The 14,130-nt window shown below is 42.2% G+C and overlaps 1 protein-coding gene across 2 annotated transcripts; it reads right to left on the reverse strand.

Annotated features, from left to right (window-relative positions):
- Positions 1 to 775: 775 nt before the first annotated feature.
- bag6 (BCL2 associated athanogene 6) lies at positions 776 to 14,130 on the reverse strand. 2 transcript variants are annotated; one of them, XM_061049972.1, is made up of 25 exons: positions 14,093 to 14,130; positions 12,934 to 13,023; positions 12,715 to 12,832; positions 12,165 to 12,379; positions 11,857 to 11,928; positions 11,653 to 11,775; positions 11,361 to 11,566; positions 10,969 to 11,101; positions 10,386 to 10,586; positions 10,080 to 10,302; positions 9,878 to 9,934; positions 9,016 to 9,359; positions 8,855 to 8,927; positions 8,376 to 8,704; positions 7,640 to 7,901; positions 7,363 to 7,532; positions 6,510 to 6,563; positions 5,325 to 5,433; positions 5,011 to 5,135; positions 4,310 to 4,453; positions 3,908 to 3,964; positions 3,571 to 3,795; positions 2,926 to 3,033; positions 2,690 to 2,836; positions 776 to 1,326 (listed from the first exon to the last, which is right to left on the reverse strand). In XM_061049972.1, the coding sequence occupies exons 2-25, from the start codon at positions 13,012 to 13,014 to the stop codon at positions 1,231 to 1,233; spliced, it is 3,672 nt and encodes a 1,223-aa protein (XP_060905955.1). In that variant the 5' UTR covers positions 13,015 to 13,023; positions 14,093 to 14,130; the 3' UTR covers positions 776 to 1,230. The 2 variants fall into 2 exon arrangements, with proteins under 2 accessions (XP_060905955.1, XP_060905956.1); XM_061049973.1 differs by having other exon boundaries at positions 14,097 to 14,115.

Consider the following 14,130-nt stretch of genomic DNA (forward strand, 5'->3'; position numbering starts at 1 on the left):
AGAGATGCAGAACATGTGTGGAAAATGTTGTATTACACTCTGCCGGTCACATCCAGAGCTGATAACAGAGGCCTGCGAGTAATTTGGTGCCACATGACTCGCTCACATTCCTCACCCTGAACAGGATGCCAACCAGGAACTGCACTGGCTGTTTAATTTCCTCTGAGTGGCTCTACGACTACGTCAGGCGGTCCGACCTGTTCACCAAGGTCACTGTGACCTTAAACTGCTCGGCCACGTCACTGCTCACTTGTAGAGTCATTGTTTGCACACTGTCCTGGATGATTAACTGCACTCTACAATTAGCTCTGTTTCTTTTTAAATAGATCATGCTGTAGCTGCATGCATTAGCTGGGTGTCACATCACATAAACTTAATCAGACACTGCACATATTTTCTCATTGTATGTCTTTGGTCCTCATGGTATCAACTCATGTTGTTGGGTTCTTTTGATATGTGGTTAATTTTTCCACAATTTCAGCCTGTTGTCAGGTTGAGACAGGATTTACAGCATGGCGACCACCACTGATGAGACGCAAAAGCCCCCCGCTGTAACAGACGGGTGTAGCCACTAAGGCTTCATCCACTAATATCTACAGTCTTTGTTGAAAACTCATTCAGTGCCCCCTGATGAAACGATTGAAAAATTGAAAAAAAAAATTTCATTAAGAGGGGAATTCTGAATTTTTCACTCAGGTGTTGAAACATGCTACACACACACGCACAGGCTGAAATACATGCATGCACAAACACAACTCAGAAATAGAACACTATGTATATTGTATCAAGATTTTTATTAAGCTTACTGTACATTCATGTACTAAACAGCATGTTCATTGCATGAAAGTATACTCTTGCGTTTGAGAGTATAGAGGAAGGCAGAAGTCCACTAAATATTGATGATTCAGGCTCCATATTAACACGAGGATAAGAGGGCAAAAAGGAAAATACAAACATGTATGCAAAGAGAAGTAAAGTCAGACTAGTCATTCTGGTGTGAAAACGTTTAGCAACAAATCGTCTCAGCGAAGGTCGGACAGATATAAACAGAAAAATAAATAGGCACTGGGGGGGAGTTGTCACATTAGCAGGAGAAGTTAAGTCAAGAGCGCTATTAAAAAGGCAAACAGAGAGTTGGGGGGTGAAGCTGCTTTAAGTGGTGGTCGAATTATGATCAAAGAAATTAAAAAAAATAAAGATGAAGAAGTGAATGATGAGGGTTGTACATGATTATGAGTCTGATGAGAAAGCTCTGTGTGAGTTGGGGAACTTCTGGGAGTTGAAATCTGGGTCCTCCCTCACTCGCTTCTTGATGTCTGATTTAACCTGAGAGGCAAAGGAAAATGATCATTACCATGGTGACAAGGACTGTGCGGAGGCAGCCATGTGTCCAAAAGCAAGAGACTGATTCCCTGTTATAGAGAAATCCCCTTTATATCTGTGATTACAGTACTGACTCAAAATCAGGAAAGGAAAAGAGACCGTCTGCTGTGTGATGTTTATTTTGTTTTAGCTGATCTAAATTGAACACCATATCCCACAAGCCCTTTCTCTTGGCAGGTTAAACATCACAGGATAGTCAGGACAAAGAGGAGAGCAAAGCATGCATACTTTAAGCAACTATTATTGACTACCAGATTTTTAAACTTTAATATGATACCAGTAAAAATCAAACAATATGAGGCTCCAGGAGTCTAGTGGTTAGTGTGCATGCCCCATGTACGGGTTCAAATCCCACCTATTGTCCCTTTCCTGCATGTCATTCCCCACACACTCTCTCGCTCTCTGATTTCTGACTCTGTCAACTGTCCTATCTCTAAATAAAGGATTAAAAAGCCAAAAAAATTAACCTTTTAAAAAAAATATAACACCAAAAACATGTTTTGATACCACAGCAACAACAATAGAAGTCCTAGGCCCACAACAAAGGGTCAGCCCTTGTTTTTAATAACCAAAACATTGAAAACTCCTGCACACTTTCAAAAGTGATTTGTGCAATTTAGACAGAAACCTCCTCTGCTCTCTATTTCGGATTTCAGAAACCTCAGTATTTACCAACCTGTGAAATCAAAAGGGGCTGCCACTGCCCTCCCCCTCAAAGCTTCAGTGCTTATCAATACAATCAGTTATTAAAATAACAGAGATTGTAATGTTTTATACATGTGGTATCGAAAATAATCTAAAAGCATTGAAATGTCTGAAAACTGAAAGCAGATAAAGTACCTTAATCCTACAGTTTTAACATTAAAGTTCTAAAGATAAAAAAATCATAAATAAGAGTTATTTAGATTAAAAACAATATGCAAGAAAACAATAATCTGTCTTTGTAACTTTTTGCATCCCTTTTATGTTATGACAATGTTGTGCTTTTCTTTTATTATGTGTTAATTAGCACATGTATGACATGTACACATACACTTACTGAACTTCTCTGTGCTTATTCTTGAATGGTTGGTTATTTATCTGATTGTTTAACTTTATCCTTAAATCATGAAAAATCCCTGAAGAAGAAAGTTTGTAATGATGCATTGTGGAGGAAACAGAGTCATCAGTATTCACACTTTTAAACTTTGTAAAAGCCAAGCAAAGATACATATCATTACAAAAAGTATCAAAACTAAAGGATCACACTGTTGTCACCAGTAGCTTAAAATGGTGAGCAGCAAATACTCATTAAAGGTTTAGCTACCTGCTCTGCGTAGGCTTCCTTCATATCCTGGGTCTCCAGATCATCTTGTAGCTCCTCTGCAGAAGTGATGGGCTTCACTCCCGCTGTCCTGGCTGCTTGACTCACTGCATCAGAGAGGGAGAGGAGGCTTCCACCGCCCAGTCCTGTCTGAAAACACACACACACACACTCTGAAGAACGTTGTGGAGAGGAAACATTCACTACATTAAAAGTGTAGTCACTACTGATCTGATTACCTTCCTGCGTTTAGCCGGCATGCCGTGTAGATAGGCGTCAGATAGTGGAGGCTGAGCCTTCATCTTCCTCTGGGTCATCATGTCACACCTGATGATGGGCACCCACTCCTACAACACAGTAAAAAAACACAGCAGAGATAGGGTTTATGAGGAGTATGAGTTATCAGAGTTAACTAACTGTACAAAAAATTGTGGCAAATAAATGACTTTAAAAGTCTCTCATTAGGTTTTTGTATTTTTGTGTTACGATCAAAGAAGTAGTTCCCCATCTTTAACTCTGGGATGTTGTAAAGACAGAAGGGAGGGGAAGCCTGATGTATGAACACTACAGCAGCAACAAAACATGTTTCAATGCAATCTTGGAAAGGCAAGCAATGATTTAATATAGACTTTAAACATAATAAATCCTTCATAGTCTTATTGAGTCTAGTCTTTCCAGAAACAATGTCTGACATACTCTAGATAATCCATAGACTGAAGGATTATACGTTGTTAATGCAACTACTTCTACAGATGAAACACCTCTTTTCTGTTTGTTTGTTTGTTTGTTTGTTTTAACCATCTTGAGTACTGAGGTCACAGTAAATATGAACCAGGTCTGCACTGCAACAAAGAAAACAGTAATGAAACTGTGTCGGCTCTTACAGGTGGAACAGCAGCAGCCCAGGCCTCAGACTCTCGGGGAGATTCCTCACTTCCTCCCTCGGCTCCCGCTGCTGCCATGTCGCCACCTAACGGCGCGGCTCCTCCTGAGGCGCCCAGGTCCCCTGGCAACACCCTTGTTTCCCGTGACGACGCCCTCGTGTCGTGTGATACCGACATGGCCTCCTCTGCTGTGGTGGCTGCAGCCGGTGAGAGGGTGTCCCCAATCTTTAGAAGAGGAGAACAGCGAAAATGTGGGAACAAAAAATGGCTAAACAGTACTGAAAATGTCAGACTGAGTTCATCAAGAAAAGGACCTGAAAGTCACCTCAGTGCTTACCGTTGCACTTTGTGCTCGTTCGGGCTCTTGTGTGCCAGCGGCAGAAGACTGATCTCTCTGAAAGAATGTCATTTAATATTTATTAGCCAGTTCAGGCGTGCTGTCCAGAGTAACAGGATATGTGTCGGCCATCAGACAACAGGGGCTCCTCTCAATGCAACAGGTTAACAAATGCACCCTGTTCTGCAGAATCACTACAACATCTTCAAATATAAAACAATAAAACACAGAATACATATCTGCAGATACAGAAACAAAACTTGAAGGAAAGACAGAATCAAAGTGTCTAAAGCTTCAAGCCTGAGCGCCCACATCAACTTATTGAGGATTGCAAGTGTTCTTTCCTCCAACTTCATTAAACACTTGATTAAAGTAAAAAAAAAAATGCATCCAGTCTGTTACCTGATCTGTAGATCTGAACCTGATGTAGTTCTGGATCTGCTCCTGAGTGACGGGGATGTGCTCCAGAATGACCTGCAGCCTCATCGTCATCATGCTGGTCATCCAGTTAACCAGGCTGGGGCTGATGTCGCTCGACATCCTCCGCTGGAACAGGAGAAAATAAAAGTTAAACTGTTAAAGGAACAACAACTGTTTACCCTTTTTTGTTTTTGATAATTTCCTCTCCAATCGGATTGTTAAAAAGGTAATGTTTTTTTCTTCTGATCTGAAATGTGAACAAAAATATTTCATAGGCAGAGTCAGTAACATCTGACATCTTGTTGTTATTCTGTGACAAAAGGTTTCTTTATTTAAAGTCACTGCGGATATCATCACATAGTATCGGTTAAAAAATCTATCAAATTATATTTCTTCTGAAAATACAGTTTTAATATCCATGACAGTTACAATATCGTATGTGGGGAAAAATCGAGTAGTTTATTTGGAAGCTTGTCCGGTTAAATTATCTGTTAGATGCCTTTGGATGTTTTTTTTCTTTTTTGCATTTCCTTCCACACACTCCTCCTTGCATTTGCACAAAGATTTAAACCTGACACGCTCTTTCTAACCTGCACAATTCAGTTTAATTATTTCCTTTACTGCCTCCTGAACAAAGGGAAAGATACAACACAGTGTGTGAATGACAGATATTGTATACTGACTATTCTGTGGTTGATGACAGCAGTGAGAGCTCTCTGGTCTCCTCTCAAGCAGTACAGGTTGAGGGCCAGACATTCAAACAGTGCCTGGTTACACATCTGCAGCAGCTGCGGCCCAAATGAGTCATCTGGGAAAGAAAAATATTCTTATGCATGATTAACACAAAATAAATATGACCCTAAAGTCCTGCAGACACACAAGAAACTAATGCTTTGGTTTACAACATCACCTCCCAGCAGAAGGTCCTGATACATTTACATCATAAACCCAATCATCAAAACTACTTATTTATGATAAAGTATGATTTGTTCTTTACCATGGCATCGCAGAATATGTGTGGCGATGTGTGTCAGCTGCGTTCTGAAGAAGGACATGTTGGTCTGAGTGGCATCAATGCCCTCCAACACTGTGACTGAAGACTCTCTCTGTGGGATTTGGAGAAAAGAGGGGCTGTCGATACATTGAAAAACTACACAACGTATTTCAACAGTGAACGGACAAACCAACTTTAATTAATCTGGATTTTCTAAATGAATTATTGTACTCTTTGTGAACTTCCTGTTGAATCTTTGGATGTGCAGATGACCCCATTTTTTGAGACAGGAAAGCAGACAGAGCCAGAAACCGGGGAGACAGAGTTGGGAACGACATGTGAGAAAGGAGCCACAGGCCAGACCCGAACCGGAAAAACTATGCATCTGCACATGGGGCACATCCGTCAAGCCACCGGCGCCCCCTTACCAGGAATTCCTAATGAAAATTATCTAATGTAATGGAGTGGGTCCAATTCAAGGTTTTTAAAACAGTGGCTGAAACTGAAGCTGGTTTTTGAGCAATGGCCGTTTCCTCTTAGAATAATCCTTTTACTGTTTGGTCTTATTTAGTCTTGTTTATATCAAGTTTATAATGTCTGTTTTGACAATGCATCACTGTTTGTGTATTTCTTTAAGTCTAATAATTCTGTTTTAATCCTAAAAGCTGAGCCAGGGACTGGGGTTGCAAATTAGCTGCTAGAAACTCGTGTGCATGGCATCTTAGTTTGTATTTAATATATGAAGCAATGTTCACTGCATCTCTCCCTGTTAAATAAACACAATGCACACAGAAACATTAACAAATGATCTCTATAAGGTCGTCTAAGCAACAAATTCTATCAACTTGTGTGATTGAGTAAGGTATTTTACCTGCTTCTTGTAAAGTGTCTCGAGATAACACTTGTTATGAGTTGACGCTATACAAATAAAAGTTGATGATGATTAAAGTTGATGATTGAAGGACTAAAAGTAGATACTGTAAACCTCATTTTGCATAATCACAGGCCTATACATTGTCATCATTGGTCCATTAATAATAATAATATCCCATAAATATTGTGCAATAAGTAGTGTATAATATATACGGTATATATATATATATATCTGTGACATATAATAGTGTGTGCCTGATTCAGAGTCTCCGAGATGCAAGTCACATTGGAGGAGTTTTTAAATCAGGAACTTACAAAGCTCTCAGTGATGTACTCCTCCAGTTCATTGACAAGACTGTCAGCAGCAGCCTGCAGGAGGGAAAGAAAACACACGAGGAAATAAATTAAAGAATGACAGCACACACAGGTAGAAAAAGATTAAGATCATCAACTACTGGTCAAAGACACCAGGCACCAACAATTTAAAAAAATGTACTTTAACTTTGTCCTTAAAGATAGAGTCAGTAGTTTTTACCTAAAAATAAAAGATTGACCTATAAAAAAGTAATGCTGCTCAATCATCACTTATGGGCCTCCATACATGTGTGGTGGAGACTGAGTCCTCTGACTGGATCTTTCATGTTTTGGTCGGGACGTTTCTGGACGGGGAGCTGCTTTATTTGCCCCAGCCAATGACAGCTCGCAGGTGAGTTTGAGAGTGGATACAATTCAGTGATTGGACGTTAATCAAACCGACGGTTATGAAGGACGCGGTCATAGGGCCAAAGAAGAGAAAATATAATCATAGTGAGGCCAAACGTCAAGGCAAAGCTCATTCTAAAACGAGGGTGTTGTGTTGGTCTTTACCCTTGGATGCAGAGTTGGCCTCCTTTCTGTTAGACAGGCAGGTGCCTACCACCGGCACTTAGCTTGTGCTAGCGTGTGGTTGCTTGCAGTGTAGGTGTAAACCTACACACTACATCCTGTAGTGAGTGTGCGCCTTTGGAGGCAATGAGCCTAGGAGGAGGGGCCCAGTTTGAATGTTGTGTTTAAAAGCTGCAACAAACATTTCTACTAACTCCACCTTTAAAGTTGAATACTCCATCTAAATAAAACAAAGACATTTTAAAGGAATATTCATCTTCTCCAGCTGGGGAGTGGTTCTTACAACAATGTTCTCATCGGTGGGCTCTCTGCCGTTGAGGTAGTTCTGCGTGAAGAACTGGGACAGCTGAGGCTGGATGCGTCCGAGGGGCTGGTGCTGACCATGAAGCAGCATCACCAGGTCAGACATGGTGAACGTCTGGCACACCAGCATCAGCAGCTCTCCAAAAAACCCTGGGATAAAAAAAGAAATGACACAAACATGAGGGTTAGATAAAGATAAACAATTTTCTGAAATGATCAGTTCGGATGTTTTCTGTATTTCTATCTTTTTAATGTACCCGTGGGATCCTCTGGGCTGATGAAGATGTTGGTCGCCTGGGAGAGCCTCTGCATGAACTGTGCGATGCTCTCTGTGTCGTTCTGGGCCTGACCCAGGGAGCCCATCATGGTGCCCAGGACGCCACGGACGATGCCCGTGAACAGCTCCGGGTTGAGGGCTTCAGCTGCCCCGGGGGGGTTGGGATGGGGGTTTGGCCCTGCACCAGGAGCAGGTGTGGTACCAGAGGGAGGTGCAGGTGGAGCGAAGATGGGCTGGGAGGCCTAGGAATAAAATAGATGAGTGAGGATTTGTTGGCATAAATTTTCTTGGTTTCTAACCAAACCGATAAAACAGGTATCTCACTTGCTGTAATACCGGTGTCAATACCATATGTTTTATAATACGCACTACATAAAAAAATACAACTTTTTAAAGTTGTGAATGTTATCTAAGCAGAAGAGGTTTAATAAGAACAACATAGAATACACTGTCAAACTAGCAAGCTTTTATTTAAAGGAGACACTTCCTTATTAAATATAAGGAAAGAAGGAGATCGGAACCTTTTCAATCTGTTTTGTAAAGCATCTGATAAGTCGCACGCTTTAAATCCCCATATCTCAGCAGCATAATTCAGAATGGGGACAACACATGTATCATAGACTTGTGAGTAAGCAGAATAGACGAGATCTTTACTTTTTTTACTTGTTGACAACAAATGTAGTGTGTGCATTCAAGTCAAACAGCAAAGCACTGACCTGCATGAACTCACTCACTCCCTGGATGAAGGCTGGAACCCCTGATGTGGTCACAGTAATGGAAGGGGCTCCTCCAGGTCCTGCACCTGCCCCACCGGCTACACCCAGGAGAGAACCCAGGAGCTGGCTCAGGTCTGGGGGCATCTCATGGGGCTGCTGCTCACCGGGGTTGGCGTCAGGCTGACCAGTAGCGTTTGCGGTGGGTGGAGGGGTTGGACCTGAGGCGGAGAAAGAAAAGGAGGAAGAGGATGAGGAGTTCTGAGAGGAGGTGGAAAAGGAGGAGGAGGAGGAGGTGGACGTGGATGAGGAGGATGTGACGGTCTGACCAGCTGAAAAAAAAGAAAACAGAACAAAACGTCATGTATTGACAGTAATCCTTGATCAATCTATATAAACGTTTTGCTCTCAAGAAGAAAGCTGCTTATAAAATGCAAAGCCATGTCCAGTTTTTAATTATGAATATTATTATAAAAACGTACGCATTTGTCCTGGCAGTAACAGCTGTCCAACTAGTCCACTAATCATCTGGTTAAGAGCAGCAGGGTTGAAAGCCTGCAGAGCAAGATTTTGCAATTATTAAATATTTTGCTAACAGTTAGCTTCAAAAAGAGCAGAAGAATTAGAAAAACGTTATTCCCACCTGTCCCGGCTGTTGTCCCGGCATGGCAGCCCTCACATTGATGGTGGTGCCCCGGGGACCGAAGGCTGGAGGGGCCATGTTCGGTGCGAACGGGGGTCGGGTGAACACAACTCTGGCTTGAGGCTGGGGGCCTGTATGAGGAGGAGGTGGGGGAGCAGTAGGGGTGGTGGTGGGTGTGTTGGGACCTGTGGTGGTAGTGGAGGAGTTTGCTGTGGAGCTGTAGCCAGGTGGGGTGGGCTGCGGTGGGACTGGGTGGCCAGCGGTGGCAGCGCTAGTTGCTACGGCGGCAGCATACTGGCTGATCTGTTGCATGAGGTTCCGCATGAAGTCTGGAGGGAGGGCACCTGAGGGAGGAAACAAAAAAAAATAACAAATACAATTGCATTCTTTTCTCTTGTTTAAACCAATATATCGTGAAAGACAAAAAAAATTGGGAATGAGTTGCAAACTGGAGGGTCACCAGTTGAAGTCGCAGTACGGACCAAGTATGAGATTTGGACAGGTTCTGTCTGTGATTGTGTGTGTGTTTCAGTTCTGTCTGTGTGAGTGGAAAGTTGTAATTTCCCATTGTAGATTATATAAGGGGGATATAAGTATACAAATAAATAAGAAAGAAAGAATCAAAAGAATGACAAAGTTGATACATGTTAGAACTGGAAGGATTGAATTGTGTATCAACAAATATGGAGAAGCAGCTGAATGGTAAACCCTCTGGTTCTTAGCTGCACAGAGACTGATGGGCTTCTTTGTTAATTTGATCTACCTGTTGACTTTCTAAAAAAAACTTTATAAACTACAGTAGAAGACGTTTGATGTGAGTAGGATGTGTTGTATGTTAAGTATTTTATTAACTAGTCTTTACCTGGTTGTCCAGGTATTTGCTGTCCAGCTGCAGCAGGATTTGCTCCTGGACCTGAACCTAAACACAAACAAACACACAAACAGATGAACTCCCTTGTACAATACTGAAGTTATTCAGTTAGTCTCTGCTGCACATAATATGATACACAATCAGCCGTGATGTGGCTGAGCATTCAATCAGCGGCAGGTAGGGGACAACACACCATCCGTGTTCATCTGCATCATGACCACCGGGACTGCCTGGTGGCTGATCCTGATGACCCGGGGGCCAGCCTGTCCCTGTCCAGCCTGTTGATTGGAAGGGGAGGTCTGTGAGGGTGTGGTCTGTCCCTGACCTGCCTGCTCAGCCTGGTTGGCTGAATGGGTGGGCGGGGCTTGTCCCTCTGCACCGTTAGGCCCAACTGTCACTGTGGCACCCAAGTTCATCTGTAAGTGAAGATGCACACACAGTCAGTGTGATCACATCAAATGGTCACATGAATACATTAAATGTGCTTTTATTCACTTACTTGCACAGGGATGTGGTGGTGCACAGCTCCAGGCATAGTCACTGGGGTGGCATAGTGGGAAAATGGCCGCACCACGTGTAGGTGGCGGGGCACTGGGCTCATGAGGTTCAGTCGCAGGTCACTGAGGGCCACAAGGGCGTTGCCAAGGAGACGGAGACACTCCCATGTCATGACAAGGTTGCGCTGGTCATCCTCTCTCTCCTGTGACAGAAAGTAAAAAAAAGCATGGGCAACTTTCTCAATATCAATTATATGGTCTATGTTGGATTCCTGAGATTTTGAACATCTAACATCTATTGGTCTACAGTTAGATTTTAAGACTGATACCATTCATAGCTATAGCAGAAGCATTATGTCAAATAAATCAGATGAGAGGGGGGAAATCATGGACATTTCTAGTGTTGCTATAGGAACCATATGACTTCAACAGCTGAAGAAGTGACCCTCCACCCTTTTTGTTATAAAACACTTAAATCGATGTCCTGGCATCCTAATAAGAAAGGCTTTTTTTAATATATATATATATATATATATATATATACCAAAGATGATCAGTTAACTCATTTAGTTGTTTGAACCCTACTGTGTTATTGTTGTATTCTGCGGTGGTGGCTGTCTCCAGGATGGTGTGAGCTCTCTGAATGAAGGGCTGCAGTCTCTCCTCCACCCTGCGCAGCTCGGACAACATCTCTGCCAACTCAGCCGGGCTTGGATGACTAAAGGCAGAAAGGAGAGCAAAACTTGTAGCCATCAAACGCAACAACTGTTCACCATATAATGTCAGGAACATAATGAAAATGCTTAAAATTCTAATATCAGTGGAAATAATCCTGCATTGACCCCCATAATTAGCTTCATGTTTTCATTGAATCTATGATACATTATTTCATTCCCCCCCCCCCCCCCCCCCCCCCCACTTGAATATGTTTATAAGTGACAGATTAAGCCACAGCGATGAGATTGCATGTGTCTCACTTGGGTCCAGGTTGGGGTGTTGGTCCCTCAGATTGTGCTGAAGAGGTGGGTGGAGGTGGGGGAGTTGTTGGAGGTGGGGAGGTGTCCATGGGCTGGGCAGAGGGAGAAGGAGTGGAGCTGGTTGATGAGGAGGAGGGCGGAGGGGGAGCAGACGCAGCAGAGGCTGTGTCTGTTTGGGAGGAGGAAGCTTCACCCGGCCCTCGACCCTAACAAGCGAAATAAAGCAGATGAATATGTTATTTTTAAGGCTGGTGACTTCTGATGATGGTGATTTGAACAGGTCTGCTCTCACCTCCATCCTGTGGACGACCTCATTGATGTCCCTCAGCAGGTTCTCAGCCAGCACCAGCCTCAGCCTCGGCTCGCTCTGCACTGGTTGGTCCATATCGATGTGCACATTCACGGACCCATTGCTCTGAAAAATAAACAGTGAAGATTGGGAAAAAAAGACAGGGTAGCATTATGTAGCATTGAACACTATCAGCAAGCATCTTACTCCAGTGCTGGTTGTGACTCTGGCATTCCTGGCATTCTCTCCCATGCCAGACACCATCTGCTGAACTGACATCTGAAGGGAAAAAACAAAGTACAGAACTAATGAGCCCAAACGTGCAAATGCGAGTCAAACATTCAGCAGTCATGAATACCTAGCTGTTTGGGGCTAGGCAACATACTGCATATTGAATATAATGCAATAGAAAACAGAGATAGTATAAACTTATGTAGAATATGTAAATAGAGATTACCCACAATGCAATTCAGTTACTGACACTTCGGTCTTAAGGCGTCATTACGCGGCCCTACCTGTATCTGCTGGGGGTCCATGATGTTGACGGGGAGGTTAAAGGTGCCAAGCATCACATAGCTGTTAGCATTGCGATCATGTGGAGGCACTTGTGATGTTCCCTGGGAGGAAGACGACGGCCCACTTTCTGCTGAAGAGCCTCCTGACCCGGAGCCAGGCTGGGACGGCGGCGGCGGTGCCCGCTCCACAAGGTGGATCACCTTGCCACCTACATCTGGGGAAAAAAACAAAGAATTAGGGTTGTAACAGTAAACATTAGACAATGTTTTGACTTCACACTTTTATTTTACTAGTTGTGTTATACATTGCTGAAAGACTTAAAATTATGTCTAATTACTTGTTGTCAATACCTATAACTACAGGAACAAGTCAAAGACCAAATTACCTACAACCCTTAATGTATATCTCTGATTACAAAGTAAACATGTAAAATACAAATGATAAGAATCAATGACCACCTGATGATGAAGGCAAGAAGAAAACGCAGATCCCTTAAAACAAGTTTATTTTAAGTTCTGCATCACTTTAATTAACCCTTTAAATACTTACTGTAGTCTGTCAGAGTCCTTTCATCCTGTAAGACCCTGCCCTGGTAGATCAGCCTCTGTTTGTCCACAGGAATCCCCACTGAAGGGGCAATGTGTTCTTTAAACTCTTTCACTGTCAACTACAAAAAAAAGATAGAACAGACATGAGGGAGGCTACTACGAAGGCTGACTCAAAATGACAACTCAAACCAGAGTCTGTCGATGGAAGTGAGGAATTTACCTGAGCACCAACAGTGTAGGTTCTGCTTTGGGAGTCTAGTGTTTTGACTGTCACCTCTATGTCTGCGGTTTGTTCCTCCATGTTTTTTTTCTGTTCCATAAAAGAAAGCATTTCAGTAAATATTAGCGCTGGGGGGAAAAATCGATCGATATCAATTGAAATTGAGATTCTTATCTTTTAAGATTTTAAATAGATTCATAACTTCCAACATCGTTTTTTTGGCTATCAGTCCCTCCCTGCTAAGGCTTGCTCTTAAAGCCAAACGGACACAAGAAAATTACAAGAAATTCAGCCAGTCTCACAGATGACTGGAGTAGATTATGAAGTATGTACTAATTCAAAAATAGACTGTGAATCATGAATCCAGAAAATAGATTCTCAATCGACTTGTGACCGCAAGAAGCGAAACCGAATCGTGTGACACCCAAAGATTCCCAGCCCTAGTAAATAAAGCCCAACATGCACTGGTCTCCTGAAGACATTATCAATATTACAGAGTTTAAACATTTAAACAACATTATACTAATTGATAATCAGTTCTTCAAACCATCCTTTTTGATAAGCATCCCTTACTCTGTGAAAACGTATAAAAAGTACTCAATGTGCTTTTAGAGTAAAACATATTCTGCCCTGTTTATGTTTCTAAAATATTATAATCCCCTTTTAGTAAATACAATAAGTTACAGATCAATGGCTAATGAATATAACTGAACATTCAAATCCTACAATGACGATCACTAATAATGGAGACAATGTAGTTATGATTTTTAAGACTGATAATCTCTGATCAAAGAAAAATATTAACAATATTCTGTAATTCTAGTGTGGACCTTTGCCTGCTTAGCTGTGCCCCTCACATGCTACATGTGCTGCCCATCTGGTTACGTCTTTCTGACTGTAGAGTCTTTTAAAAAGCAGCTGAAAACGTTTAGACAGGTGTTAAGACGGGCCTATGGGTAATCAAGTTCACCCAGTCTACCTACTGATCTATGTTTTACTGTGCCAATTATGGCTCCTGGTTATAGCAGGATTTTATGATGTCGGGTCCGTGAAGTACTCATTTGTTCCTGTTTTATTAAACCTATGTTGTTTTTTGTTGCTGTAAAGCACTTTGTGACCTTTGTCTGTGAAAAGTGCTATATAAAATAAATGTACTTACTTACAGTTTTGTTAAGAAGAGGGTCAGGGCCCACTCAG

This window comes from Labrus mixtus, chromosome 11 (genome assembly GCF_963584025.1).
Source record: "Labrus mixtus chromosome 11, fLabMix1.1, whole genome shotgun sequence".
Taxonomy (NCBI): Eukaryota; Metazoa; Chordata; class Actinopteri; order Labriformes; family Labridae; genus Labrus; species Labrus mixtus.

Excerpts from the sequence above, each read along its gene's own strand:
- bag6 (XM_061049972.1), bottom strand. The coding sequence starts at position 13,014 with ATGGAGGAACAAACCGCAGACATAGAGGTGACAGTCAAAACACTAGAC. Across the intron at positions 7,533-7,639 it reads CAGCCCAGAGGATCCCACGG|GGTTTTTTGGAGAGCTGCTG; the intron begins GTACATTAAAAA and ends TTTTTATCCCAG. Across the intron at positions 5,434-6,509 it reads AGTACATCACTGAGAGCTTT|AGAGAGTCTTCAGTCACAGT; the intron begins GTAAGTTCCTGA and ends CAAATCCCACAG.